The following is a 27825-nucleotide window of genomic DNA, read 5'->3' on the forward strand; positions in this document are numbered from 1 at the left end:
CTTAAATGTACGTAAAAAAGTTTATTGTTTTACACAATGAAAAAATACGATCTTTGGTTAATAATATAAATACTTTATACACAATTAAAACTATAGATATGCGTTGAAATACAGATTAAAATATAACACATCCATGGCACTTATGGTAACTTGGTCACTTTACGCTTACACAGGTTCATAAATTGGATTTGTTCTTATTTTTGGGCGGTTTCGGCGGTGGTGTGGGCGGTACGTCATCAAAGTCGATCGGATCAGGCGCCGGAACCAGAATTTTTAAACTAGTCCTGACTGAGTTACGTTGTGAATAAAGAAAACTCGTATTTTCGTTATTTGGCAAATTACAATAATCAACTTCTCTCGATTTCAACGGTAAAGGGGGCGGCACTGCGTCTTCTTCACTTACACTGGAATCAGTCGTACCAACTGAATCTCTGTTACTACTACTCGAACTTCCGGTTCCTCTTAACGTCACTGAGATACTACTTGATCTGGAAGAGAATTGACCACTGGGGGGCCTACTCAACCTTTTTTCCTTTTCGACTTCAGAGCGCAAGGGCCGTTTTGGTGTCAACTGAGTTAAAAAACGTTATTTTTCGTTAAAATAAAAATTAGCGGGTTTACCTCTTCAGTTAATTCGAATCTAGGTGACCCATTTGTATTTTCATCAGTGGTGTACCACTGGGTGGCGGAAAGTATGGACGGACTCGGCGTATGATCAGATTTACTGGAACGACGTTTCTCTCGGGTGATTTTGAACGATTTTTTGTGATTCAAGGCCGGAGTTGTCGTTAGACTTTTAGATGGGGAGACTAATAAACTTTTGGTGTTGCTGCTGATATTAGATTTGCTGAAACACCACAAAAATTGCTAAAAAACGGTTGGGAAACGTTTCTAAAACTAAATTTAATAGACTAAAATCTACTCGTGCTCCATGCAAATTTTAAAGAGATAATTACCCTGTATTAATCCCTTGTTAATTAAAAAATAGAGCTTAGTAGTAATGTTAATAAAAATTTAGATTAAGCATACGAAGTGTTGCGGTTATGTGTCGCTGAATGTTGAACTCGTCTGAAAAAAGTAACAAGAGTTAGGCCCGCCGTAAAACTACCAAGTTTTCGTCCACAAAACAACAGCCAAGAACAGTGGGTTAGTTGCAGAGCATGGACCCGTATTAGTTTGCTTTCTCCTCTACTTTGACACCAAATACAAACCTGCTGATACTTGGAGACGTTGCAAAATTAAAACTAGAAGTAAATTGCTTTAAGGAAGCGACTTGGGATTTCGTCAAACTCGAAACTCTGCTGCGACTATCCACGTTACTACATCAAACCGGAATAAAACATTCGCAACATAAAAATACAAAACAATTGAAACTTACTCAGAAATCATCGACATGTCAGATAAACGCGGATCATGAACAATACTGTGGTGCCTCCTCATCGTCACTTGGGTATCTAATTTAATATCACAGGTCTGAAAACAACATTTTCACTCTCTCAATTTCGCGAAAACCTAATCCATCTTACCCCCTTTCCGTATTTTTCTACAACGCTCTCTTGCATTTTCGCAAAACAATCCTCGAATCGCTTCTGTAAAGGTTGCAAATTTTCAGGCGCATTTTCCTTATGTATTCTGACACATAATTCCAACAGCGGAATTTGATCAGCAATTAGATCTTTCAGTCTTTGCAAAAGCACATCATCATCTTGGTGATGTGTCTCATATTCTTCAGTAAAGAACGCCTCTTCGTAATTTTTTATGCCTCCCATGACGGCAGCGTCCAAGATTCCGTTCAAAGTTAAGCTCAACGGATTAATTTGCATGTCCTTATCGCTGTTGAACAGAACCACGTAATTTTTCAAAGTTTTATTAGCTTTTTCCATAGTTTCGATGGCGTTTCGCAGGGGAGAAATCTCATGAACAGTTGATGAACTCACAGGGAACCAACGCAAAATCCCTGGCAAGGGATACGTTGTTGTTAATTCGGTCCGTTCGAGCCACAAGTGACCAAACTCGTTCTTTTCGTCAATCTGAGGGTCTTTTCGAATAAACGGACGCGAAAACGTAAATTTTTGTATGTCGTTCACTTTATAGTAATTGAGTATCTGTTCGGAGACAGGTTTGCCGGAAAATCGGTGCTTTTTCTCATCCATTATCGGATCAACTTTATTTATTTGTATATCTAAAAATTAATAAATTATAAGAGAAACACAGCAAAACGATAGAAATACATTGTTTATCCGACTCCGTAATATCCTCCCCCGGCGGCGTCAATTTATTCAAAAGTTCCGCTTTGGGAAACTCATTTAAAATTCTCGTATTGAATTCAGTAAGTCGTTCATATTCCTTTCCTCGATACACAAACACTTTATTTTGCAGAAATTGGGGAAAGCCTTTACCGAAATACCCGACACGAAAATATTCCGGTTTTGCTCGACCTTTTTTCATAATGTCATCATAAAAAGTCGACATTCTCTTATGTAACTCGCTCAATCGATGATAATCGAAAGTTTCACTCTCGAATTGCGAGGCCAACTCTTGGCACTTTTTGATCGCACATTCCCATAATTTACCCTTATCGTAATTCTCGATAATATTATAATAGAGAGCTTCTTTGAGTTGACGATGCGTATGGGCTTTGGGATGTCGATTACTTTTCAAAAGTTGGGGTAAATCGTCATCGGTCCAATTTAGAAGTTTTGCGTGTAAGTCGATAGTGTAGGCAGCTTCAGTGTAATTATCACACTCCAAATGAAGATCGTAGAGTTTATTCAAATATCGTATATACATTTCTTTTCGATTAATTTCAGCATAAAAGTCCTATTAAATTTTACTGTTACTACAAACTTTCAAAAAAGGAAAACGGAAATACCTACCAAAAGACTCACAGTACAACTCATACGATTTTCCTTATTTTCATCCGTAATAATACACCGGTATTCCAACAAGCGCTCCATCAGCCTTGTTACAGTTTTAACAAACTTAATCCCCGTTTCATTCATCGTGGCATGTTGGCTACAATGCTCCATCATAATATCATGAAACAAATCTTTGTAATTCTCATCTCCTTTTCCTCCCTCGACTAGAATATCCAATTTCGCAATCATTTCATTCTCAAAATCGTTAAAATTCCCCTTAACATGTGACGAATCCCGCTTCGTATCACCATAACTCTCAACTTCAAACCTCGACGAGTAAAATTCGCATTGCATCATATCAAAAAAAATAGGAATCGTCGCTTTACGTAATTCCGGTTCCGGTATTAGAGTCATTTCTAAAATCGCTCCAATTAAACTCGGTACAAACTGTACTTTGTACTGTCCCAAATTGAACCACATCGACCTGATTTCAAAGCCGGTCTCGCGTCGCATATCTTTATAAATTCGTATGATTTTCATTCTTTTATTAAACGAGAAAGTTTCGAGTTGGAGTGCCGGTTGGGTCATAAAAGCGATAGCGCAATGGAAGAAGTTGCTCCAGGCTTGATTTTCGAATCTTTCAAAGAAGCGGTCACGAATCGTATGCGAGAAAAATCGCAGCGCTTTCAAAATAACGCTGTTTTGGAGCATTATCATGTCGCACCAATCTTTAGGGAAAACCGTATCTTCTACCAAATTTTGAAAAAATACTAAAATCTCCATTAGAAAATCTAAAATGTCATAACGAGTGTTGAAACGTTCTACGTAGGCCTCGTAGTGACGTTCGGACATTTGCCGGAAAATATCAATCATTAGGGAGACTAAATTCCCCTAAAAACAAAGTTTTACAACTGTTTTTTCCCTAGTTCGTAACCAACCAATTGAGGATCCTCTTTAGGCATACCAACACGAGTATGAATCAAAGTTCTCAAAACCGTTGTTATAATCTCACTGATGTCGTCATAGGTCGGTCCTATGTCTTTACGGAACAGTAGCTCCAAAATGTCGCTCAGGATTTTAATACACAACTCGACCTAAATCAATTTAATTAGAAATGAACGATGGCACATGTTAGTTGTGTGAATGAAATAAGCGTGGCAATTAATTTGCTCAAAGCTTGTAATAAAGATACTAAAAGTGCGAGTTTGATTTTACTGTCACCTCTTCAGAATATCCTCTGTGTTGGTTGAGACAATGTTGCGTCGTTCCCAAAAGTTGTGCCACCTTAGCCACCGAGCGATTCTGTCGCCTTCCATCAAGTCTTCTGTCACCCTATAATACCCAGCGAACCACTACACTACTCAGATTACTCAAATAAAAACAAATTAAAAAAATAAATGCACAAACAACTAACAGAAAAGAATTATTGTCAAGTTAAAATTAATCAGTATTAATCAGACTACGATACCCAGCTCAGTGTCTGATCAAGCAAACAAAATAAATATTTTAGACATTAGGCGATTTTAAACATTCGCCGGTGAAGTCTAGGAGAACTGTTCTGAAAACCCTCATGTTAGTATTATAGTTAAAATTCTTTGTTTTTTTTATATAGCTTTTTAAATTTCATGTAGAAGATTTTTATTCGGTGATCACATGATAACGTTGATCTACATTTTTCGTTTAGAAACCTAATCAGCCTGTACATCAGAACGGAATCAGGCATAATCAGATTACAATGTAATTCTAAAACAATAAAATAATAACAGATTAATCTAAATACAGTTTAATCTGTTGAATTCGTATTTAATGGCATTGTAAGGGTAATAATTTTTGATTAGCTATGTAATCGAGATTGGACAAACTTATTTGGCCAACAGGTGGAAAGATTAATTATTATTATTATTAATTTAAATGTATAAACAAAAAGTAAAAAAGCGTACACTTAAAACAGACCACAATAATGCATTTCAGAAAAAGCAAACACAACACATTCTTCAAATGAACATAAGGTAAGTTCGTAAACATAATAGCGTTAATTTAGAAATGTAATTAAAAAACGCAAATTTAAGAAAGTAAAATCAGAAAATTGTATGAAAGCAGGAATTTAAGATATATCTGTTTCTGAAAGAATCCTGCAGACCTTGATCCTTCTTGATCATTGATTCTCACACCTGCTATTGCAATTTTAAGGATTGGCTATTGTTAAAATAAAATTTTATGACTGGTGACAAGAAAGTGGTAAAACAACCACAGCTTACCTTACAAGTTCATTTACTTGAATGTACATACAAGACATAATTAAGCATTACTTTAGTAATCTGTTACAAAATGTTCTTATTAAAAATTACATGGTTAGTTGTAATTATTAATTCGATTATATTTGGCCCTAACAGTGGCCATCATCCGGTACGACAAACACCGGCGAAATGTCAAATGAATTAATTTTTTAACCACGTATCACAGTAACAATCCACATTTTCTTAAATTCTTTATTAAAACTGGAAACTTCTGCCCTCCACCTCTTATTCACTAATCAAATCTCATGCACATTTTGGCAAAATCAAACATGCACTAAACTACAGAAGAAAAAAAAAACACGATTCAAAATCATGCTAAGCTAAATAGTATTTGAAAAAAAAAAGACAGGACGTGAAAAAAAAACTCTCAAAAGACTAACCATTGCAGAAGAAGACGAATCGTCGGTGACCAAGGTAACTGTGCAAAAGATTAGATTATTGCATTTCCGTTTTTGTTGCAAAAAAACGACATTCCGGATATTTACAAAATTCGATTCGTTTTGTGCATTTCATAAGCGCGCAAGCAACTAAAGCCATCGCTCACCTCCTCATGCTGCTCGAACAGGGTCTTGACTTGTTTAGTAAAGATTGGTAACATAATCCTGCGACATTCCGTGTAGAGGAACAGTTTACTGTGGACGATTTCGTTGATTGTCATCATTTTCTGTTTGGTGAGGCGCCCAGCAGGGATATTCGTGACGATATTACACAGAATCATGCTGAAAAAACTCGAGTAAAACACACTCAGATTAAAGAAAAGTGACAAAACCTCAATTCTTTTGCGTCAAAAATCATCAAAATGTCGGGAATCGTGCTAGGGAGATATTTAAGGCATGCACCTTGTTCCCGTAAAATCCCGTCTGATGTTAGGGCCATCATGTCGGTGATATCTTGCAATAAATCGCGGAGACTTTCCTCGAAATCGTCCTCGACATCGTCGACTACTTTCATCAAAATGCGCGATTTCGAGACAAACCTCATTACATATTGGAGAGATTTCATTGTTTTAAAAATGAGATCGTCTTTACTGTCGGGCGTTTTGCTGATGGCACGCCCGATTATGTTCTTAAGGACGCTGATCAATTTTCTACAAAAAATTAGCAAGTGAAACGACAAAAATATGAAATTTTACTCACTTATGGGCCAAAGTTGCGCTGAAATTTTCCTTGATGTATAAATCCAAGACCGGCTCGAAATGTTGGTACTTCCAGTCGTTACTGACTAGACTAATTATGTGCAATAAACAGTCGAAAACTAAAATATCGTACGTATCGGTTTCGGTAAATTCTATCAAAATATTAAAAAGCGAATCTAAAGTGTCTTGCAACAATTTAACGACTTCTTCGCCGTCCACTTTGAGCAAAGCTCGAAGGCAGATTTTTAAGTCATCCTTGTGCGTTTTCCAGTTCAAAAGACCCAACAAATCCACTTAAAAAGTTATGTTAAGAGTTACAAGTCACACAATAAAATGTTAATTACCGTTCTGTGTCAGTTTGGTCGAACAAATGTTGCTAGACATGACGAAAATGTCTTTAGAAATTGTTAATCCTGGTATTGACGGTTTCGGTCCATTATCCTTGACATCGCTAACGATCGAGGGTAATTTGAAATAATCTAAACTTTTTTCATCAAATTTTTTGTAATCGATTTTATAGACAATCAAATTATGCCTCGCATCTTTGAGAGTTGTGCCGTTTTCTTGCATGAGTTTCACATAAGACATGGCGAAAGGTTTTTCGTTTTTGTCTTTCGCTTCATTGGAAGATCGATGTTTGAAAGTGAATTTTAAATGACTCGTCTTGAATTCTTCAATAGGAATCGCGACTTTAAAAGTTTCATACCAATGCGGTTTGTCCTCGTGATAATAAATCATGGATTTATACTCATCTATTGGTGGAATTCCTGAACCTAAACCGATAACTCCCTAGAATACAAAAAAGAACTAAAATTGAACGTTTTTATTAATGATGGATGATTACAGGGATCGCTACTCCCTCTTCGTTACAAACTCTGACGACAACTTCGACATTTTTATCACAAGTTTTGTTCCCTTTACTGAACTCCCCTTTAATCAAAGTCAAATAAAGATCATTCCTGACGTCTCCCGGTAAAATAACTTCCGGAAACCCCATTTTTCGTGCGATCGACAAATTTCCCAAGACTAAATGGGGGTTTTCCTCCCTCACCTGCTTTAAATCACCTCTTAATAACTTCATTCCGACGAAAAGAGCGTGATTTTTATGCTCTGTTTTCGCAAAGTCTTTATTAATTATCTTCTTTAAAGTCTGCTCAAGATTATCCTTGTCGCAGCTAAAAATTACTGATTAACATCACTCGCGGGACGCTTTTTATCGACATACTTATAAAAAGGAACGGGAAATTCTTGTTCCAAGTCGCTCTCCCGCGACCCGTTCATAAAATGAGTAATTTCCATCGCTGCGACGCCAAAAGGTCGTCGGATTCCGTCAGTTGTGCCTTTTTTGTTCACTACTGAAACGGAACTACGGCGATGATCCGGATCTTTTGATTCCATCGCACCCACGCGCACGACGTAGCAAACCAAGTAAATTTTTTCCCGCTCTAAATCGCGTTTTCCGAGATCCTAATCAATTGGAAAAGTTAAACAAAACTCTATTAAAACTGAACCCATTTTCCAACACAGTTAAGTAAGTTGCACTTTCCGCACCAACTTAAACAATCGGAAATTTTATTTACGAGTTAGGAAACAAAAGTTGTTCATTTTATCAATTCGACAGCAACTTTTTTATTTGATCCGAGAATGAAGGTGCTTTAATCGAATCCAATGCTTTAAAAACGCTGATATTTGGGGAAGCAAAATTAAAATTCTCTTCTTAATTTTCTCTATTTTGTCATCTTTACCAATTTCTCGACTATCTTATCGATGAAACTTTATAAAAGTAATTCACATAATTATGAAAATCTAGGCTAGTAAATTATTGCTTTCAATACCATTTTTATCTACCCCATTTGGTATCTTTTGGTATTTTCAGTTTATTAGTTATTAAAAATCACATCATTTACTATAATAAGTAAAATATTTCTCGGTTATTAATTATTATTATTGAATTAAAAAATTCCGATGCCATAAGCGCAAACCAATACTTTAGAAATATTCTCCTAATAATAATTTAAAAAATTGCCGAAAATGTTCTAATTGTATTATTAAGGACAGTTTTCAAGTGCTATTTGTACATATTGTTTTATCTAAAGTGGATTATTAATGGGAATTCCGAAGTCAAAAATTTTATTGTTTTGACTGTGTTGGAAAAATATTCAGTCTTTTTGCTTGACAAATCTATTTACCGTAAACATAACTCTCAAATTGTACATCTGATCCAAATCACACATCAATCCGTCTTTGGACCACCGGACGACATAATTTTCTGTTATCGATTTGTACTCTTTTCCGTCATAAAGTGACATTAACAACTCGGCATCCTCGGTCATTTTGCATGTAAAATTTTTAACGGCTACTATAAAAATGTTGGAGTATTGTTGAATGGCAGTTTTAGGATGATTATCTTTCGTTTCGTTCTAATAAAAAATCACCATAAAAAATAATCGGCGACTCCAATTCTGGACTTCTCACCTTATTAGTCCTACTCATCCTTTCCGTCGCTTTTTTATGCAGATAATACATTTGCAATGTGCTGGTCTTTTCCGGTTCGATGACATTTCCGTTTTTATTTCTCACGATCAAATCTAAACCTAGGGTTTTGTTTCCCTTATCAATTTCCTCCGTTGCTTGTTTTGTTATTCGTTTCAATTCGTCGACTGGTAAAGTACCGCTGACGATTTTGCTCCTGTGTGTTATCAGATCGTAAATCTGACTTTTGATTGCCTCGAAATCTTTGCTGTGATTTACGTAAAGGTTTTTCCAATGCGGGGCCCATTCTCGCAATACTGAAGTGATTTCTTGCGCTACTGAAGGCTCCTTGAAATTGAACGTTAGGGTAGGTCCGGTGCGGTCAACAGTGCATGGTTTGATATGAATGTAACTCTTGGGAAAAATTCCCCTTTTGTGTCTGTCACGAATCAGGTAGCCGTAATACCAGTGTTCTTCTTCGTCGAGTATATGAAGGGAATCCCCGACGGTCAGTTCGAGTTTGAAATCGCTGTCGGCGGCAAAGTTGTATATTGCTGTGCACAATTTTAAAGTTAGTCACTAACGAGGATGGCGCGAATTATATCAATTAATTGTGCCCTAAATTTATGCCCTCGGCCTTGATTAGAGCACCGGTAACCTTGATAAAAGCGCAAATTCCCACACGTTGAATAAGAATAGAAAAAAAAACACGTATTTACTGGCATGAGGCTCGGTTACATCACGAGATTTAATTATCGCAGGAATTTACAAGAGTCAATTGAGTGTGTCAGACGCGTTGACCATTAGGAACCTCGTCGAATGATTCAATAATAAATTATTAAATTCACGTCTGACATCGGATGAATCAACATTTACATTGAGGAAGTGGTAAATAAAATCCTGATAAAAAGTGGGAGGGGCAATTGTAACAATTTTTCTAATTAACACATTACGTGAATTAAGTGAATCTTCAACAACGTAAATCGGAAAAACCTTCGGATTCTAAAAATACGGAATTCCTCTTGAAGGGGGGCCAAATGAGATCAACAAGTTTCACCAAAAGTGGGGTTATGTTTACATGTTACGCACGAATTAAATATCCAATTTTTTACCTATGCCGTAACTGAGTTCATCAGGTACTGATTCCCACACACTCATTTTAATAAAATTTTAAAACACCATCAAAAATAAACACAAAAAAATATAAGAGACGCCATCTTTATGGCATTTCCCCCACTTCCAGCACTTGACAATTACAGTTTTGCCAACATGACATATGTCAAATGGCGGCCAAAATTCAAATTCATGTCAGAAGAAACCGAAAGTCCTTATTCTATGACAGAATCTCAACTGGAGATGAGACGACGCAAACCTGACTATGGTCGCCTCTCTACACAACTCTTCGTCGGAATTTTAGGTGTGTCAATTGCACAAATCTTTTCAAATATGCAATTTTTTTTCCAGCTTGTCTTTCGTCGATATCGTTTGGGACGACGCTTGGATGGTCCCATCCAGTCTCGCAAAATCTAGCCCTAAAGTACAAAGACGTGGCCGATAACAAGCTCACCATCTTGTTGAGCATATCGCTATTGGGGTGCAGTTTCGGCGTGACGTCGTGTACGTTTATGATACAGCAATGGGGCCCCAAAAAAGCCATGCGATACATCGGCGTATTCTACATCATGACCTGGTGGCTCATTCTCCTCCCGCGCGGCAAAGTGCAAGTAGCCGGACGTTTCTTTCTCGGATTTTTTGGAATTTCGTATTCCATGTGTGGCGAAACTTTGTATCTCCAAACTGTGCATTACCATCTAAAACGGTACATTTCCGTCTTCCACAATTCATCAATGGTCTTCGGAGTGCTTATCAGCCATATGGTGGGGGCTGCCACGACTACGTTCTATTTGACCGTCTGCTGCGCCTTAATCCCGGTATTGCACTACATCCTCTTCCAGATTGTTCCCGAAAGTCCAGTTTTTTTGTACCAAACGAGTCATGTGGCCGCGTCTGAGTCCCTAGCGTGGTACAGGGGGGCAGGGAATTTTTACGAAGACATGGGCAATTTAAAAAAAGATTGGGAAGCAAATCGGTATGACACGGAAGCTTATGGGTACATGTTCTTCGCTAAAGTGGTGTACAGGGGGCTCCTAATTGTGCTCGGGGTTGCGTTTTTTCAAGCGTTTGGGGGGTACTTTATCTTCCTGTTTTACGAAGTTCGAGTTTGGGCTGAAAAGAGTGTTTTTTCACCGGTTGTGGATGCTTTAATAGGGGCTCTATTTTTCGTCGTTACTAAATTCCTATGGAGCGTTCTACATGAGTTCACGTCGAAAAATGTTCGTCCCTTGTTGATTTCTAGTTGTTTTTTCAGTGCACTAGCCCTTACAGCTATTGCGATTTATTTAATTTTGGATAATCGTAAAATTGATTTTTTAAAGTGGTTTTTCTGGATGCCTACACTAGCAATGAGTTGCTTTTTATTTTCATTCGAAATGGGGCTGAACTATTTTCCGAAAGTCTTAACTTTTGAATATATGCCCTTTCAAGTGTACAAAAGAGCGACAGTGATCGTTCAGTCATTATACTGGCTGATGGCTTTTTTAAATATTTATTGTTTTGCATCTACTTATCTGATAATTCCTACGTATGCTTTCTTTATTGTGTTGGCAATACTTGCCTACATTGGAACTTTGTTTTGTTATTATTTTGTGGTAGAACCTAAAGGTAAAAGTCTTGTACAAGTACAACTAGAGTTGGGTGGCAATCCTGTTGGTAGAAGAGGAGCGCTTTATCACCAAACCAAACGTACGCTATAATTAATTAAGGTCAAAACATTATTCGTGTATAGGTGCGAGTGAATAAAGCGAAATGTTAGAAAAGAACATGTTTATTTTTGAAGATATTTATTTCAAAATTTTGTGGAAGTCCAATAGCCCTACAATTTTATTTCACATGCTGTTCTATTGTGTCTCGTGTTGCATATTATTGTCGGATTTTTTTCGGTATTTTTAAGCCAATTCAGTAGGTGAACCATTTTCTACATTTATAAATCGTTTAAAAATTGTGATTACAAAAATATACTTAGCAAATAGCACACCATTACTGTTGTATCTGAAAAATATTTCATGTAGAATTAAGGACCCATGGAATGTTATAATTCTGTTGTCGTTTTATTGTTTTGTTGGTAGAAGTATGTTTAAAATAAGACAAAAATATGCATCACGGTTAAGCGGTTTGAAAGTAATGTTTATCACTGAAATAAGTCACAAATATCACTAATGTATTCTACAATACGAAATGAACAATACCGCACTTCACCTTTTAATTGTTTTAAGTTCACTTTAAACCAACTTCACTGGTTGCCTCTTTAAACAAAAGTCTCAAGTCATTATATATAATATATATACTTTTTTATATAATCAATATTAGTAGTTTATTCTCCTAAAGAATTTAAAACATAAATGTTTGGGCTATTCACTCATACACACATGGCAGCATTTTCTAAATAAACAGATTTATAAAATGAAAAACTGCACGAGTATCAATATAAAACATTTTTTCACTAAAAGGATCGGAAAATGTTTATATAAAAAATACCGCAGTGTATTGTTTTCCGACGTTTCAACGAAATAATGCACTTATTTATTTAGAAAAGAATCTAATTAAAAACTAAAAAGATTTTACAAGATAAAACTATCTATATCAATAGCATGAAATTTTGGACAACTAAAACTAATACACTACTAACAAATGGTTTTTTTGACATGTCGATCGGTTTCGCACCCTCGATAAAATAACAAGATTTACAAGAAACTAATCGTGGACGAAACCAATCGAAAAATCAAAACTCCATTGGAGTAAAAAAAAAGCTTGAATATACCATTTTTTACAAAACATGACAGGAAAAATCATTAAGTATATTCTTTATACAAATGAAACGGTTCATTCTCAAGTCCTTAAATTTTCACCACTAAAAAAATCACCCAAACATTTTCCTCATTTCCATAATCACTAAAAAAAACTTATTTGTGTATGTATATACAGCGTCGTCCAAAAAATAAACTAAAGATAAACAAACACGAAATAACCGAACTTAGAAAATGAACCTCTCATATTCAAATTAGCTGTGATGTAATAATTTCAATTTATTCACGATATGTATACCTTAAGGGATGAACAAAACATATAATGTGACCGACATGCACTTTCACACATTCGTAGCAGCTTGCAGCCCAAATAGAAACACATCATTCATCAAAGGAGATGTTAGTGGACCTCTGACGGTTCTGGTTTTGTTGCATGGTGATTCGCCGGGTCTGGCGTACTTATCGGCTGTAATAACAAAAATACAAATTAAACATCACGAAAAAAATACCCAATTTGTGGTAAAAAAAAGAAAAGGAAAAAAACATGCATGACAGAGGAAAAAATAAAATAAGAGAAAGCAGACACCTTGATTACTTTATGTTGGTAGTAGTAGTACTCACGAGAGCATGGGGTGGAACCACTGGACCCACCGGCGGGGCCGGCTGAGGTGTGGGTGGCGCAGCACTGGGAGTTACCGTGTGAGGGGCTTCGTGAGGTGTCGTGGAGTGTGCCTGTTGGACGGGAAGTGCACCACCACCTTGGTAGTAGCCTCCGTTTACCCCAGCCGGGGACACTGAACACATTCAAAATAAGTGCATCACAAAAACAAAAGCTACACCTCTTTTTGATCAAAATGGTAGGCGTTTGTCGGTAAATGTTATTAAAGAGACCTATCGAATTGATCAAATTATGACACAAAACATTAATCGGCGATAATTTAACATACAACTCAAACAAAACACGACCACGTCAAATCATTCATCACGTTAGTAGTAACAATATTACCTGTACCTTCGGGATATGAGCCCGGGCTCATGAAATATTCCTTATTGACGCAATTTCTTAAACACTCCGGGATCCTTCCCATGATGGCGCGTCTTATTTCCGACGCTGCCATTTCCCTAAGTTCTGTTGCTGAAGCGTCACTATAAAAGGCTGCATGTGGGGTACACAACAGATTTGGGGCGTCTTTCAATGGTCCCGAGAACACATTATACGGTTCGTTTTCGTGAACGTCCAACGCCGCAGCTCGAATCCGACCCTGTTTCAAGGCTTGAGCTAGAGCGTCGTCGTCGACGAGACCACCGCGCGCCGTATTCACCAAAAAGGCCCCCGGTCGCATCTGCTTAATAGTAAACTCGTTGATTAGATGATGGTTGTGTTCATTTAGGGTACAGTGCAGAGACACACAATCCGATTGAAATAAAAGGTCCTGAAAACGGATAAGTGAAATGAAAGACTTCGAAGGTGGCTATCGCGTACCTGTAGCGTGTAGACTCTCGTCAGTCCCAGACTCTTCTCAATGCCGTCGGGTAGATAAGGATCGTAGAAGATGACGTTGAAGCCAAAGGCTTTGGCACGGAGTGCCACCGCCGAGCCGATCCTGCCAAGCCCGACTATTCCGAGAGTATCTCCACGTATCCTGGCGCATCCTTGGGCCGCCTCCCGCACTTGTTCTGGACCGGTGAACTTCTTACCTTCCCTTACCATATTCGCCAACCAATAGGTCCGCCGATACAAATTCAAAATGAGACACAACGTCGTATCGGCGACTTCCTCGACGCCGTAACCGGGGACGTTACAGACGGCGATGCCGAGTTCCCCTGCCGCTTTAACGTCGATGTTATCGACGCCACTGCCTATGCGCACGATAATACGCAACGTTTTGAACTTTTCGAGATCTTCCTTGGTTAAAACGATGGTGTGCCACATTAGGGCTCCGACCGCCTCGTTCAACACTTTCTCGTGGATCTCACTGGTGCTCTGCGCGTCACAGAACGCCACCGTAGCCACGTCTTTCAATATCGGCATTTCGATGGAACAGTCTCTTCCGTCCAATAACGCCACTAATGGTCGGGTCTGCATCGGCCCGTTCGAAATTGGACCGCGCAAGTTTTCAACTCTAGGCCTTTTTGCCATCATTTTTCGTTTGTCCATTTGACACACGACACTAACCGCGACACCAGAGCCGCATTCACGGCACGACACTGATCACAACACGACGACGATGACGACAATTCACCTTCTTCACAGTGGTGATGATGATGATGCAGCCGTCCACCGTCTTATTAGCAAAACGCCGGACCGCAACACCAACCTCTTAGGTTACGCTTCGCGACTGAATATGTGATCCATTGTGATGCATGAAGACCACCTAGAAAAAACAAAACGCCGTTTATACAATCATGAAAACAGAGACAGTCAAAACGAGGACAGTAAACATGGCAATTGTCCGTCGTATAGAGAGGGTTAGTTTCTCTCGGACAACTATTACTACAGTTAAAACTAATTCCAACTCTCGACTACGAAACTGGCAAAGTTAGTCCTCAACTATTATTGCACGATGTTTGGTTTCAGGAAAGTTTGGGAAATGTGTTTCGGAATATGGTGTGGTGGTGGAACGCCAACGGCCAACTTTAGATATTTTAATAAATTATCATCGCCGCCGCCGCCGTCGTTGCTTCTCCTTCGTACGAAGCCGCGTTATTGCCACCAACCACTGGACATCTCCCTCCTCGTCCAACTTCCGCTGTTAATCACCGAGAGAAACCTCGCTCCGCCTCGGTACAACCCCTCCACGACGTCGAATTCCACCACCCCCGGTTTTAATCGATGAACTTTGCATGGGACCACTTGTCCTCGCCAAAAAATCGCATTGTAATTGTACAAAGTTCCTCGTCTCATTTATCACCGATCAGTTAAAAAGTCGACGAAAAGTTTGGCCCGCACACACAAGAATCATCTCAATCGACTCGACAAAAGTCCCGTAAAAGTTGCTAAAATCGATCGTCGACGGCAGTTCCCCTGAACTAACTTTTGCTATAAAGTATATAAACTTACACTTTTGTAACAACTTTAGTTCTCGGGCAAACTTTGGCCCGTGTCGGAGCGACTAGTTAAAAAGTTTGCAGAGTTTTCCTTGTCTGACTGCCGGCGGTGGAAAGAAAAAGAGGTGGGGATAGACCTCTTTGTCGCTTATTTCATTTCAAACTTCTTTCGCGCAAACTTTAATCTCTCAGATATAGTTTAATTAACGAAATACCTTTTGTTTTATTCGTCGATAAGGCCGACCGAAACAAAACGTTTCTCTTCTGCACCCAGCGCATCCGCCATTTCATCAGCGACAGACAAAAATGTCAATAATTAATTAAAAAAAAAAAATCGTGTAATCTGGCCAAATGGTTAGTTTATCGAGGATTGATTCGAACGCCGGGAATTCCTTTCGAAGTACTCAATACTGGCGTCCGGACGGACGCACTGCGTCTCTGTCGGTTCGATGAGGCGTCTTTGTTGTTAAACGAGGAAAAGCCAAAGATACGAAACCTTTGTCGTCGCGACGCTCGCTGTTGCTCCCGTTTAGCCAGTGTGTTACATGCGAGACCGGACATTCGACGGACAATCAATACGAGGATACTCACACACATGCACACACCTGAAGCGGTGCAGGATAACGAAATGGATGCGACGACGTCTAAGTTCGAATAGGAGACTGTTTTATTCAGTTTTATTCTTGATGTAATTAGAAAAGTTTCGGTTGTCTTGTCGTGCATTAATTATTTATTTCTCCAAGTCGCAAGTCTGAATTTCGGTCGCCGCAAACTCCAAACTTGGAGAAGACGGGAACTGGGGTACCACTACCGTCGACCCCACATTATTGACTTCGTTGGGGGGTCTCTGATGCTCTACTTTTCACCTCACCATGTAATTTCGTTTGTCGGGAGAAGGGAGATTAAGACAAAGCAGCAGCGATAAAAGTTACCGAGAAAGTGTTCGATGTCGGATTGTCATTGTGATTGTAGTGATTAAAAGAAGAGATCTGGAGTTATATGCTTTTACATTTACAAACAAATCGAAATCATCAAACAATATGTACGTAACAGGTGGCTGTTTGTACGAAAAAGTGAAATTGTTCAGTTAATTTGAGCGATAAAACGAACATGATATTAGATGCATTTTTATTAAATATACACACAAAAATAAGAATCTAGATACGGATATTTTTCAACTTTTCAATTGCAAGTGAAAATTTAATTAACAACCTTCACATTACACAGCCTATATTTTATTATTAAAACATAAACTACGCTCATACATTATCCACATAATACTTAACATAACTCTGAAGTTAAGAACAAGAGCTATTCATTTTTTTTTTTGAGAGGTTTATTCCTGCTGCAACACGAGAAGACTTTTAAACTGACTCATATTAACTCAATTTTATTCCCTTAAAAAAACTATCTCGCTAGTTAACAAATTTTGTCACGCTGTGACAGATTTTACTGTATGTGAAGAAACATTTACAGGCTTTTCTAATTTTTTTTTTGTATTCCAATATCGTTTTGCCCCTAAATTTGACGTAATTTTTTATTTCTTATTTTTGTAAACATTTAAGGATTGCATAAATCACTATACCTATTTCTTTAAACTGTTTATATCAGCGTATTTTAATTTTTAGTTTTATTACTGAGAAACAAAGAATTAATTTTGTAATAAATCAAATAATTAAATTGATTACCAATATTGCAATTTAAAAAAAAAATCGTCTCACAAGTGAAAGTTAAAATAAATCAAATAATCTTAAAAAAAAAAAATCTGCAACTCTGCAAGATCGGCCTTGCAACTCATGTTGTTTATAAAAGACATTGTTTAATGACGTATCGAAAACATGTCGAAACGTCACTTCAAGAAACGCCCACGTGTAGAAAAACCGGTAAAAACGTTCGTTCATAATACGAATCTATTAATAGCAAAAGTTGCCGCTTTTCACGAGAGTTTACACATTTTCCGTCCTCCTCTCCACCTGCGAATGAATTGAAAAGCGTTTCACGTGGTCTTGCATACGGCGAACACTATAAATAGATTCAAAGAATTTGAGTTTGTGCATTTAGCAGTCGAAAAAAACCAAAGATGAGTCGACGAAAGAATTTCCACAGAACGACAATTCTTGCACTTAGAAAATCGGAGGAAAATTCCGTTGAAAACTTTTCCAACACGTAACATGATAAACAATCTCATGGTCACCTCTCCCACAAATATTTCGTAATAATAATTCAATGAAAATTTAATTTAGAAAAAAAAATAGAATTCGAGTGGCGATAAGTCGACCGTTTAGATTTGCACATTTCTTTCTACAAATAGTTTTGTTATCTCTCATCACCAATATTTATCTTCAAATTAAATAAAGCGCAAATCAATATTAATTACGAAAAATCCGATACTCGTGATAAAACGCAAAACATAATTTTCCGTTTCTCTTGAAAACCCCCAACTTAAAATTAACTGAAGCGTCTTTTACCGCTACCACACCGTCAGAACAGTTAGAAAACTTTAAATTGTGTCCCCTGTAAAAAAGTTTAATTCGTTAAAAATTTATACCAAAGTATGAACAAAGTTATAAATCCGACAAAGTTTTCCTCCGGATCGGCGCCCGCACCGACGAAAAAAAAATGCAAAACTTTAATTGTTTTCTCTCGCAAAAAGGATAATCATTAAAAATGCATCGTGCACTAAAGGGTAAAAGAACCGTGAAGAGGATGTATTTCGGTCTTCTCCCACGATCGGCCAAAGAATTTTTCGCTGAATTCGCTCTTGTTTATTACTCAATTATTCGAAAAAATCCGACCGACGGTGCTTTATTATTGGCCCGTTTCTCGAACGATCAGCATTTCCACCGATTTTCGTCTGCGTCGGCGAAATCACAGATTAAATCGTCTCCGAAGCGCCGCATTCGTTAATTGATTCAGACACACACGTATACACACAAAAGTGAAACGTAAAACGTAACCGTAAAAATTAATCAAATAATAAATTTCCCCCGCCAAACTGACATCAAACTTTCTCTGCATAAAAAAATATACGGCAAGGCCGAGACAATTTTCTTTGTATGCTCCCCACTACAAGAATGAAATTAAAATTTCGTGGTCATTAATCTAAACAACCGAAAATATAGCCAATATGTAATACAAATCACTTTGTTCATTGGAAATTGATTATAGTAGCTATAAATACACTATCATACCGTTTTGGTAATCAATCTTCACCTGACCAATAAAATTTACTCGTCGGTATTACCAACATAAAAAAAAACATCACAAATAACATGATTGTATTCGAAAAGCACAACCTGACGTAATGGGAAAATTACATGTTTAATGCGGACCGCTACACTGTTGCGAATTTCGTGATTTGACTCGGAAGCAATTTGTTGATTCTTTTGATAGTTTTTGTGTCAAAATTATTTTAACTTTTTCTTTATTGGTAACAATTGACTACTTGAGCACACACCTTATCTGATCACTGATCAGTGCAGAAAACTAGAAAGCAGTACAAATTCTTATAACTGTGTTGAAAAAATGTGTTTATCAAGTGAAGAAAGTGTCACATATGCAAATTAGTCACTCATTGAAAAAATTACGCACTTGTGATAAAAATAATTTGTCATTTTTTAAGGAAAATATGACCGCTTTGAGAACGGTGATACTTAAGATAAAGATGATTTCACTTATTGAACCGTCGAAATATGTATTAATGGAAATTACTCATTTATAGTGAATATTTAAAAAAGTTTGTTTAGAATACAAAAGAGAAACTGATTGTTTCATAATGTGATCAAAAAGTTTTCGAATTAGAGTGGGCGATTGATAAATACTTGATGTATTTGACTGAAGTTAGAAATGTCAACTGTAAAATAATACGGAGACATCAAATAAATTTTTAATTATAGTGGGCTGTTGGCAATTTGACATATCGATTTTAAATCAAATAACTGTACTAAATATAATTATAGATAAAATGAATGAATAAAAAAGGTATTAATAGTTTTATTTATTTTTACTATAGTTATAAATAAAATAAGGAAATCGCCTTTTAGGAATATTGTATTTGAACTTGATAAAAATTGTTTTTACATATTATATTATTCTCTTTATCGATTTAAACAAAAACAAAACAAGCATAAACATTTTACAACAACAATAGCAAAGACATGTAAAAATTAAATTTGTTTTCATTGTCAACTAAGAAAGAAAATTCGTAAAACACAACTGCTATTATTACATGGAAAAGTATTATTAACGATCGAAAAGTGGATAATGAGAAAGGTTTATCTTGATAATGATAACATGTAAAAAAGCGTATTAAAGCTAAAACAAACAAAACGATAATGTAGTAGATGTAGTAAAACAATGCGGTATTTTGATTCGTGAGGGAATCAAACAAATAATAATATTAATAAAGTTTCGCAATATTTCAAGTGGGAAAATAACAATAATAACATTGATAATAATTAATTAATTTACATGCAAGTGTACTATTTACGATTTTTATAACTTTGAACAAAGTTACATTACGGCAAAATTCCTTTTTTAGGTTTAAAAATCAGGTATACTCGCAAACTTTCTCCTTTTGTGTTTTTTTATGTATAAATTTCACTTGACAATTATAATTAAATTGTTTTTCAATTAAACACGATTTAAATTGTAATCAAGTACGTAAGAGTCATTGGTCAAAAAAATTGAAATGACAGTCAAGTCGGCGAAAAGATAAACAGAGTGAGTGAAATGTCAGTCACAGGTAGTTCAATTCTTACGAAACCTCGATATGTAAATAATCTCAATTTATAATAATTAAACTGCGTACGTAAACGAATTTCAAGATCGTGGAGGGGGTGTTTGTATGTAAATTAGAAACGGCGAGTCGGGGGTTGTTCGCTATTGTAATTGCCGAAATAAAAAAACAAGCCGAGATACACCTGCCTCTAATTACGGAACTAGAATCAAGGTCGGCGTCGTTTGCACGATTGTCTTTTGATTTTTGGCGTGGAATGCGAATAAATCGCAGGTGAATGTAAAGTTTCTGTGCGTCGTTTGGGACAACATGGCAAATGCGGGTCATTGCCAGGAGACATACCGGACCGTGTGAGCGGACTTTAGCTGGTTGAACCTCTTCGAAGTAAACGCTCGCGAAAGACGTCTTGGGAGACGTCTCCGAGGCGGCGTCGGGGCCCCCAAGACCCGTCTGATAGACGTCGGCCATCGGCTTACCTTAAAACTAAACCGTGACAGAAACAAAGAGAAGCGGCAGGAGCCACGCTGCTAGATTCCAAGTCGGACACACTTTCTTTGCTCGAAAACACATAAACACAACACTTTTCACGTTCTGTACGGCTCCAGCGACGAGGAAATCGTCCAATAACGACCACTCAAAGGGATTATTCCGTTTTTCTAGGCCACTTTTCTGGATTTCTTGTATAACGCTAGGTGCTAACTATATCCCCACTTCTGCACATCAAAATGGCGGACGCGCACTGTAATAATACCGTTGCTTCGCCCAGCGGACTCCCCCCTCTCTCTGTGATAAAAGTTACCAAACTGTTGACAAACTACGCGTGTAGAATGCAGCACTTATATGTGTAAATGCGATAACCACGCCTCTTTCAACTTCTTCTATTCAAATCTTCGCAAGAACTTTCATTCAGAAGAATAAAACACGCACGACATTGTTAACACAACGCAAATAATACTTCATTTTTTTCACGAAACACAAAGCCAACTACAACACAAAAGCAACAAAAAAACTAAAATTAAAACAAATGAAACGCGAATTGACACTTCGGATTTGCCGCGCCGGCAATACCAACATACCAATCCAACAATATTAAAAAAAACACCTCAAAATCGCTCAAATTAATCCAATTTGACAAAAAACTGTCTCCCTCCACTGCTCTTGATCCTCCACCGTAACTCCAACATTTTACTTTTTTTAAAATTATTCTTACGTCAAATATAGTGATATTTCACCAACTACAGTTGGCGCCGCTTTTCCGACTTGGCGCCTTTTTTCCAAACGTCAACAAAAATCTAACCTGAAATAATTTAAAAAATGAACCACGAACCTTTGCGCTACGCTCACGAAGAGGGCCACACCGATGTCTGTTTCTCAACCGACGGCAGGTGAGTCACCCCAACTCCTCAAACACTTCCCACATCTAGATTTTTAGCAAATTTATTACTTGCGGGGCCGACGGGGATATCCGGATCTGGCCGTCGAAGGAGGACACCGACCCCACACATACTTGCATAGGCGAATGGTCACTTAGTGTGTGCCAAAAAGGGGAGTGTTTGTATGTCGCCACTGGGAGCAATGATGTTCAAATCCTCACCTTTCCAGGGGGTGAACGAAACGGGATTTTGGAACGATTTGTGGCCCCCATTAATCAAATCACACTCAGTAAAGACAGCGAGGTTTGATAAGAAATTTTTTTATGTTTTTTTCTTAAATCGGGGGTTTGTTCTAGACTGTTGCGCTTGCTGGTGAGGATATGCAAGTAAGATTGGTTGAATTGGGGGCAGAGAAAAGAGTTGAGGTTTTTGATGGGTTGTCAGGGCCTTGTTTGAGTGTTGCCGCCACGAGTAAGTTTCTAGCGGCGAGTTCTGGAGACGGGAAGTTGAGAATTTGGGATGTTACAAGTAAAGAGTTAGTCAAGGAAATTGACTGTTTTCCTAAAACTAACAGTTTTGCCAATGCTGAATATTTATGTAATTTGCTTGGTTAGTTTTAATAATTAACATAATGTTATTTGGTTTTTAGGTCGTATTGATTTTGACCCCAACGGCAAATATCTTGCGTACCCAGAAAAAGATTCAGTTGTTATTTTAGACACTACAGATTGGTCACAATATGGTATATTAAAAACAAATGAAGTCACAACTTATTACTCAATTGTACAGTTTTCACCCTGTGGCAATTATCTTCTCGCAACTACTCTTAAAGGCGATTTTGTTATTTTTAATGTTACAATTAAAATGGTGAGAGGGACCAGTAAACACCCTAGTGGAACACCCATATGTGGAGCAGTGTGGAACCCCTTAGGTATTTTTTGTATTTAAATATAGTAAAAGTTATAAAGTTTGTTATAAAGGAAACGGCCATATCGTTTACACCGATACTCAAGGCCAGTTAGGAATTATGTCAGACTGCATAAACACCAAAGCAACCGAAGAAGAAATTTTCACTGATAATAGTGTCAACTTTGGCGATGTCCAATTCGAATCTGATGATGAAGACAATGAAAATGTCATTTCCGTCGAGAAATTAAAAAACGAAGTCATGGGTGAAATAGAACCCGAGTTAAATTTCGACAATGGTAAGTTGTGCTAATTGTTTTTCGATTTTAATAAATTCTTTAAGCATCGTCGGCCCCAACTCCCCGTCCCAAGACCCCCGAAATCCCACTTCAAGCTCCATTTATGCCAAGTTCGACCCCTGAACATTTAAATCCTCGTTATTTGTGCTGGAATCACCTCGGAATTGTCCGATGTTACGGTTCTACGAATGATGATGATTCAGGAAAATCTATCGAAGTTGAGTTTCTTGATTCCTCATTTCATCACAGCATGATGTTGCAAAATTATCAAGATTATTTTTTGGGGACTGTCAGTAAAGCTGCTCTCGCTGTGGCCAATGCAAAGTTACACACAAAAGTTGATGATTTGTTTTTTATTATCCGAGTTTCTTTTAGACAACTTTATGTGGTTCCCTTGAATTCTGGTTCAAAGGAATGGGTGCTCAAATTAGAAGAAGACACTACAGAAGAAATAGTTTTAGTTTCAGCTTCTGAGAATTTAATTTGTTTTGGGTCAAATAATTACATAATTAGAGTTTGCTCTATTTTTGGGACTCAAAGAGGAATAGTTTCGATTCCAGGCCCTTTGGTTTCAATGTCAAGTTTTCAAAATTCAATTCTTGTGGCCTACCATTCGGGAAGTGTCCGCAACAGTGACCAATGTATCAACATGAAATTAATTACTTTCAATGGATTATCGATGCAAAGTCGCGATATCGGCTCGGCTTTAGGCCCCGAATCCACACTGTCATGGCTTGGGTTCACCGATTTTGGTACTCCTTCTATGATAGACTCGCTCGGAATGCTCAGTCTTTATCCTGTCACTAGTAACATTTGGATACCTTTCTGCGACACTGCTAAACATGTAAGTGGTAGTAAAATACTTGAAAAGTAACTAATAACTTTTTCTTTTAGATGAAATCACCGTCTGATAGTTTTTTTGTTACTGCCGTTCTCGAATCATACCAATCCGTTGTGGGAATCAAGTGTCGTGTCGCTGCTTATCCGAGTTTCACCCCAACACCAACACTCAGTGAGTTGATGTTAGGGCCCCCATTCGCTGAACCAACAACAGATAAAACAGAGTTAGAAATGAATCTTTTTACTCTCACAAATTTACAAGTCGGTAATCAGGATAAGAAATTTTCAGAAGCTGGCTTGAAAGCATTTGCGGTAAGACGAAACGGACCGCAGACTAAACACTACAGTTTGATTATAGCTGGCCTGTAAGAATAATTTGGATCAGAGGGCACTAGAACTTATGGAAATTTTATCCAGTCGTCAGTTGTTAAATTTGTCAATGAAATATGCCCTAAAATTGAATAAAAAAATGCTGGCGGAAAAGTTAATGGAGATGGCTTCAAGACTGATGACAGAGGATGACGATTCGACAAATTTTATTGTGGTAACTGTTATGCAATTAAGTGACGAAACTTTTTTAATTTGGTTCTTTTAGAATACGCCAACTTCGTCACCCCTCGCACCTAAAAAAATTACCCTAAGTTCGATTAAGCGTACACCAAAAAACAAACAAGTCGTCAAAGAAGAGGTACTTGTTTATGTTTTTTGTTTCCGGTTTTTAGTGTGAGTTTCAGGCGACTGCACCGGAAGTCAGTCAAGATAGCCAAAGTTCGGTTTTAACTCCCTCACTGCCAGTTCAAGAATTTTCAGAAGAATCTCCAAATCCATTTTCCAAAAGTGCACGAAAGGGGATCGAATTGTCAAATCCTCTCAGTCTTACTGACAGATACGCGGGTGTCGAATTCGTCGACGCTAAAGAAAATAAAAAAGAGGCTGAAAAGAGGAAACAACCCGATTCTTCCCAGACTGATAAACCGCGTGAAAAACAGAGAAAACTAGATAGGTTTATGTTTGGTAAACGCACATGAATTATGATAGTGATTTATTTTTATCATAAGATACCAACAATATATTTATTTACGTTTTCGTGGATCACGGAATATTCCTTTCGCAAACATATCCTCCCATTCGCTCCCATTGGGGTACTCATACTTGATTATTGCTTCAGGTTTTAGCGTGGTACTGTAACCAGGAGTCTGAAATTGTCCGAAATGATTTTTCCGTAGGGGAGAGTTTGGAAAAACTTACCCTCGGGGCCATATAGCAGGCATTTTCGACAATAGTCGGGTTGATAAATTGCTCGTGTTGTTGGTCAACGTACTCAATAAATCTACCGTCCATGGTACCCGACAAGGCCACATAGTCCCACATTTGCAAATGTTGGACCATTTCGCATAATCCGACACCGCCAGCGTGAGGGCAAACCTTAACTACGAAAAATTATTAACATCGAATTTTTTTTAACAAACACCAACCTCCTAATTTTTTACACATCAAGTACACGCTTAAAATCTCATTAACTCCCCCGATTCGTGCCGAATCGATTTGGCAATATTCTAAGGCATTGGCCTGTAAGAATTGCTTGAAGAGAACTCGGTTGCAGCACATTTCGCCGGTTGCAACTCCGATTCCTAGCGGTTTTAAAGCTTTGGCGATTTCGGCATGGCCTAAGACGTCATCAGGGGATGTAGGTTCCTCAATCCATAAAATTTTAAAGTGTGCTAATTGTTTCATCCAATCAATAGCCTCCTGTACTTCCCAGATTTGGTTCGCATCGACCATCAAAATGCGATCCCAACCGATGATATTCCGGATCAGTTCCAATCGTTTAATGTCTTGGAATAAGTTTTTCCCAACTTTAACTTTAAATGCGTTAAATCCTTGCTCCATGTATTTGTTAGCGAGGTCGTAAATTGTTTCGTCAGTGTACCCCAACCAACCTACAATAATTTAGAGAGTTTATTTTTAATGATTTTTCGGTGAAGTACCGGCTTGTGTGGTGTAGGCGGGGTATCCTAGAGCTAACAATTGGTTCATCCTTTCTTCCTTCCCCACTCTGCCTCTTCTCAACAACTCGATTGCTTCTTCCTTCGTTATAACATTTGACAAATACCGGAAATCTATAGTCGAAACCAGCTGTTCGGGTTCCAAATCGGCCAAAAGTTGCCATACTGGCTTATTAAGTAGTTTCCCCCAAAGGTCCCATAGGGCGTTAATGATCGCAGCTGTGGCAAGGTGTATTACCCCTTTTTCCGGTCCGATCCACCTCAGTTGACTCTCACTGGTCAAACTCCTCCAAAAGCCGGCAAAATCTTTATAAATATCGCTGACCACTTGACCCACGATGAGGTCGCTCAACGATTTGCAAGCTTCGACGACGATTTCCGTTCCTCTGCCGCAAGTAAAGGTCATGCCGTGACCTTCCAGGCCCGTCTTGAGTTTGATGGTAACGTAGGCGCAAGAATAGTCAGGGTCAGTGTGCTGGAAACGGATTTGAGAGTATTGGGTATAAATGTGGGGGCTTTTACCATAGCATCCGAGCCGTGCGCTTCAAGAGATGTCGGGAAGCGGACATCTTTCACGTCGAAAGAGATTATTTTTATATTTTCGATTGTTAGACTCATGCTGTGGACGAGTTGGCGGCACTGTGATTTTTGAGATGGTTTTGAAATTTATGTCGGAGGATCACGAGGCCAATTTGCATTGTTTAGATAAGGTGTTATCTTGATTCTTGTTTATCCTATGTGTTTAAATTTGTGATGCAAGAAAAAATACGATACATCAGATGCATGACATATTTTTGATGGTTTTTTACCAGAGGAAAAAAATAAAAGCAATGAACCCCTTTAGGGTCGCATGTGTTTTTTTTAAGAGTGAAGTTAAACAAACTGGATTTTTTGAAAAAATATAAAAAAATTTAAGTCTCACATGTTCTTATCACAGTTCTTATGTAACTTAAAATTATAAACAGTGTTATGCAACCAACAATTCACAAGCACATAAGCTTTAATCTACCTTAGAAAAATATTTTGTTTTAAAATTCACTTGCGCGAAAATATTGAAACTTATGCATGTTTTTGTAAGAATCAAGTCAAGGATTTTTTCTAACTTTATGATTTAATACTTTTGGAGCTTAATCCCATAAATTGTTTTATTCCGTTATGTTTATTTTCTTCGTTTGAGATAGCACTGTGATAACACCATGGACCTAGTATACTAAATACTACCTCCATAACACTGAATAAAAAGTATGGAACCAAACGTTTTTTGCTTAAACTATTTATTTTTTTTTTGGAAAAACTAATTGATGATTGATGGATGATAAAGTACTATAAAAATGTGACGTTTTATCAAGAATAAATTTTTTCAAAATTTTCTTTTGTTTTTGAGTTCTGCAACATTTTTAATTTTTTTAAATGGCAACCCACTATAAAATCATTTTTCTCCTAAAGGTTATAATCTAAGTATTACAACTATCTATCTAATTTATATTTAATATTTATCAAAAAAAAGTTTTTACAAAAGTTGCCATTACGCCAAAAAAAGTCGCAAAACTCAAAAAAACAGTTTTTGCGGACTAAAAAATAAAATTAGTTACTATGGTAACGAAATTTTTTTAATTAGTAAGAGGTGTGAATTTGTGTTTTGAGACCTTTAACAAAAAAATCTTGTATGCACCACGTATGCAAAAGGTTTTAGGTGACTCCTCCCGTCCCCTAAAACCCTACTTTGGGTACTTAAATAGCTATTCTGGAGGCAAAAAAAATGCTTGATCTTACTTTGTGTGTAATGAATTTTTTAAAAGTGCATGCCTTTGTCAAATAATCGTCTTATTTTTAAAACTAATCAAAATCGACCAATAAAAGTTTGGCTTAAAACATTGTCGTAAAAATCTACATCCAAAAATGCAGAAACATATGATGTCTCATTTAAAAAAATACAAGTTTGTATTGTAACTTATATTTTTGGGACACGATGTATAATTGAAAATAATTT

The 27825-nt window shown here is 37.4% G+C and overlaps 5 protein-coding genes across 11 annotated transcripts; 2 read left to right on the forward strand and 3 right to left on the reverse strand.

The window, feature by feature from the left end:
• Window position 1: 1 nt before the first annotated feature.
• Window positions 2-10008, reverse strand: LOC123010016 (dedicator of cytokinesis protein 1). 5 transcript variants are annotated; one of them, XM_044406629.1, is made up of 18 exons: window positions 9875-10008; window positions 8766-9316; window positions 8480-8710; window positions 7516-7757; window positions 7135-7465; window positions 6635-7079; window positions 6292-6583; window positions 5925-6242; window positions 5700-5874; window positions 4080-4190; window positions 3797-3952; window positions 2877-3749; window positions 2232-2820; window positions 1527-2182; window positions 1379-1473; window positions 1212-1319; window positions 622-847; window positions 2-571 (listed from the first exon to the last, which is right to left on the reverse strand). In XM_044406629.1, exons 1-18 carry the CDS (start codon window positions 9918-9920, stop codon window positions 176-178), a joined length of 5841 nt encoding a protein of 1946 aa, XP_044262564.1. In that variant the 5' UTR covers window positions 9921-10008; the 3' UTR covers window positions 2-175. The 5 variants fall into 5 exon arrangements, 3 of the variants coding, with proteins under 3 accessions (XP_044262564.1, XP_044262581.1, XP_044262573.1); XR_006413068.1 differs by lacking the exon at window positions 2-571 and adding an exon at window positions 957-1068 and having other exon boundaries at window positions 705-847; XM_044406646.1 differs by lacking the exon at window positions 4080-4190.
• LOC123010522 lies at window positions 9951-11575 on the forward strand. Its single transcript, XM_044407477.1, has 2 exons — window positions 9951-10179; window positions 10227-11575. The coding sequence occupies exons 1-2, from the start codon at window positions 9984-9986 to the stop codon at window positions 11573-11575; spliced, it is 1545 nt and encodes a 514-aa protein (XP_044263412.1). The 5' UTR covers window positions 9951-9983.
• A 70-nt stretch (window positions 11576-11645) lies between these two features.
• Window positions 11646-21555, reverse strand: LOC123015956 (C-terminal-binding protein). Of its 3 annotated transcripts, none has more exons than XM_044416073.1 (5): window positions 20888-21555; window positions 14109-15000; window positions 13632-14058; window positions 13212-13419; window positions 11646-13091 (listed from the first exon to the last, which is right to left on the reverse strand). In XM_044416073.1, exons 2-4 carry the CDS (start codon window positions 14781-14783, stop codon window positions 13217-13219), a joined length of 1305 nt encoding a protein of 434 aa, XP_044272008.1. In that variant the 5' UTR covers window positions 14784-15000; window positions 20888-21555; the 3' UTR covers window positions 11646-13091; window positions 13212-13216. The 3 variants fall into 3 exon arrangements, with proteins under 3 accessions (XP_044272008.1, XP_044272005.1, XP_044272007.1); XM_044416070.1 differs by having other exon boundaries at window positions 13247-13419; window positions 20888-21546; XM_044416072.1 differs by having other exon boundaries at window positions 13247-13419; window positions 13638-14058; window positions 20888-21539.
• LOC123015954 (WD repeat and HMG-box DNA-binding protein 1) lies at window positions 21398-24921 on the forward strand. The gene is made up of 11 exons (XM_044416068.1): window positions 21398-21796; window positions 21844-22087; window positions 22141-22381; window positions 22434-22715; window positions 22765-22989; window positions 23034-23313; window positions 23365-23833; window positions 23884-24141; window positions 24188-24373; window positions 24425-24517; window positions 24564-24921. Exons 1-11 carry the CDS (start codon window positions 21726-21728, stop codon window positions 24855-24857), a joined length of 2643 nt encoding a protein of 880 aa, XP_044272003.1. The 5' UTR covers window positions 21398-21725; the 3' UTR covers window positions 24858-24921.
• LOC123015955 (mitochondrial enolase superfamily member 1-like) lies at window positions 24857-26789 on the reverse strand. Its single transcript, XM_044416069.1, has 5 exons — window positions 26358-26789; window positions 25818-26310; window positions 25305-25769; window positions 25078-25259; window positions 24857-25025 (listed from the first exon to the last, which is right to left on the reverse strand). Exons 1-5 carry the CDS (start codon window positions 26451-26453, stop codon window positions 24903-24905), a joined length of 1359 nt encoding a protein of 452 aa, XP_044272004.1. The 5' UTR covers window positions 26454-26789; the 3' UTR covers window positions 24857-24902.
• Window positions 26790-27825: the final 1036 nt, after the last annotated feature.

This window comes from Tribolium madens, unplaced genomic scaffold, assembly GCF_015345945.1.
Source record: "Tribolium madens isolate multiple individuals breed KSU strain unplaced genomic scaffold, Tmad_KSU_1.1 Scaffold_19;HRSCAF=116;Tcas5.2_LG9, whole genome shotgun sequence".
Lineage (NCBI taxonomy): Eukaryota > Metazoa > Arthropoda > Insecta > Coleoptera > Tenebrionidae > Tribolium > Tribolium madens.

Bases quoted from the DNA above. Each gene is read 5' to 3' on its own strand.
- LOC123010522 (XM_044407477.1), top strand. From the start codon at position 9,984: ATGGCATTTCCCCCACTTCCAGCACTTGACAATTACAGTTTTGCCAAC. The intron at 10,180-10,226 runs GTGTGTCAATTG...TTTTTTTTCCAG, and splicing joins ACTCTTCGTCGGAATTTTAG to CTTGTCTTTCGTCGATATCG.
- LOC123015955 (XM_044416069.1), bottom strand. From the start codon at position 26,453: ATGAGTCTAACAATCGAAAATATAAAAATAATCTCTTTCGACGTGAAA. The intron at 26,311-26,357 runs GTAAAAGCCCCC...ATCCGTTTCCAG, and splicing joins CGCACGGCTCGGATGCTATG to CACACTGACCCTGACTATTC. The intron at 25,026-25,077 runs GTAAGTTTTTCC...GGACAATTTCAG, and splicing joins CCTGCTATATGGCCCCGAGG to ACTCCTGGTTACAGTACCAC.
- LOC123010016 (XM_044406629.1), bottom strand. From the start codon at position 9,920: ATGAGTGTGTGGGAATCAGTACCTGATGAACTCAGTTACGGCATAG. The intron at 6,584-6,634 runs GTAATTAACATT...TAACTTTTTAAG, and splicing joins GACCAAACTGACACAGAACG to TGGATTTGTTGGGTCTTTTG. The intron at 2,183-2,231 runs GTATTTCTATCG...ATTAATTTTTAG, and splicing joins TACGGAGTCGGATAAACAAT to ATATACAAATAAATAAAGTT.
- LOC123015954 (XM_044416068.1), top strand. From the start codon at position 21,726: ATGAACCACGAACCTTTGCGCTACGCTCACGAAGAGGGCCACACCGAT. The intron at 22,088-22,140 runs GTTTGATAAGAA...GGTTTGTTCTAG, and splicing joins CACTCAGTAAAGACAGCGAG to ACTGTTGCGCTTGCTGGTGA. The intron at 24,518-24,563 runs GTACTTGTTTAT...TGTGAGTTTCAG, and splicing joins AACAAGTCGTCAAAGAAGAG to GCGACTGCACCGGAAGTCAG.
- LOC123015956 (XM_044416070.1), bottom strand. From the start codon at position 14,783: ATGGACAAACGAAAAATGATGGCAAAAAGGCCTAGAGTTGAAAACTTG. The intron at 14,059-14,108 runs GTACGCGATAGC...ATCCGTTTTCAG, and splicing joins CGAGAGTCTACACGCTACAG to GACCTTTTATTTCAATCGGA. The intron at 13,420-13,631 runs GTAATATTGTTA...GAATGTGTTCAG, and splicing joins CTCATATCCCGAAGGTACAG to TGTCCCCGGCTGGGGTAAAC.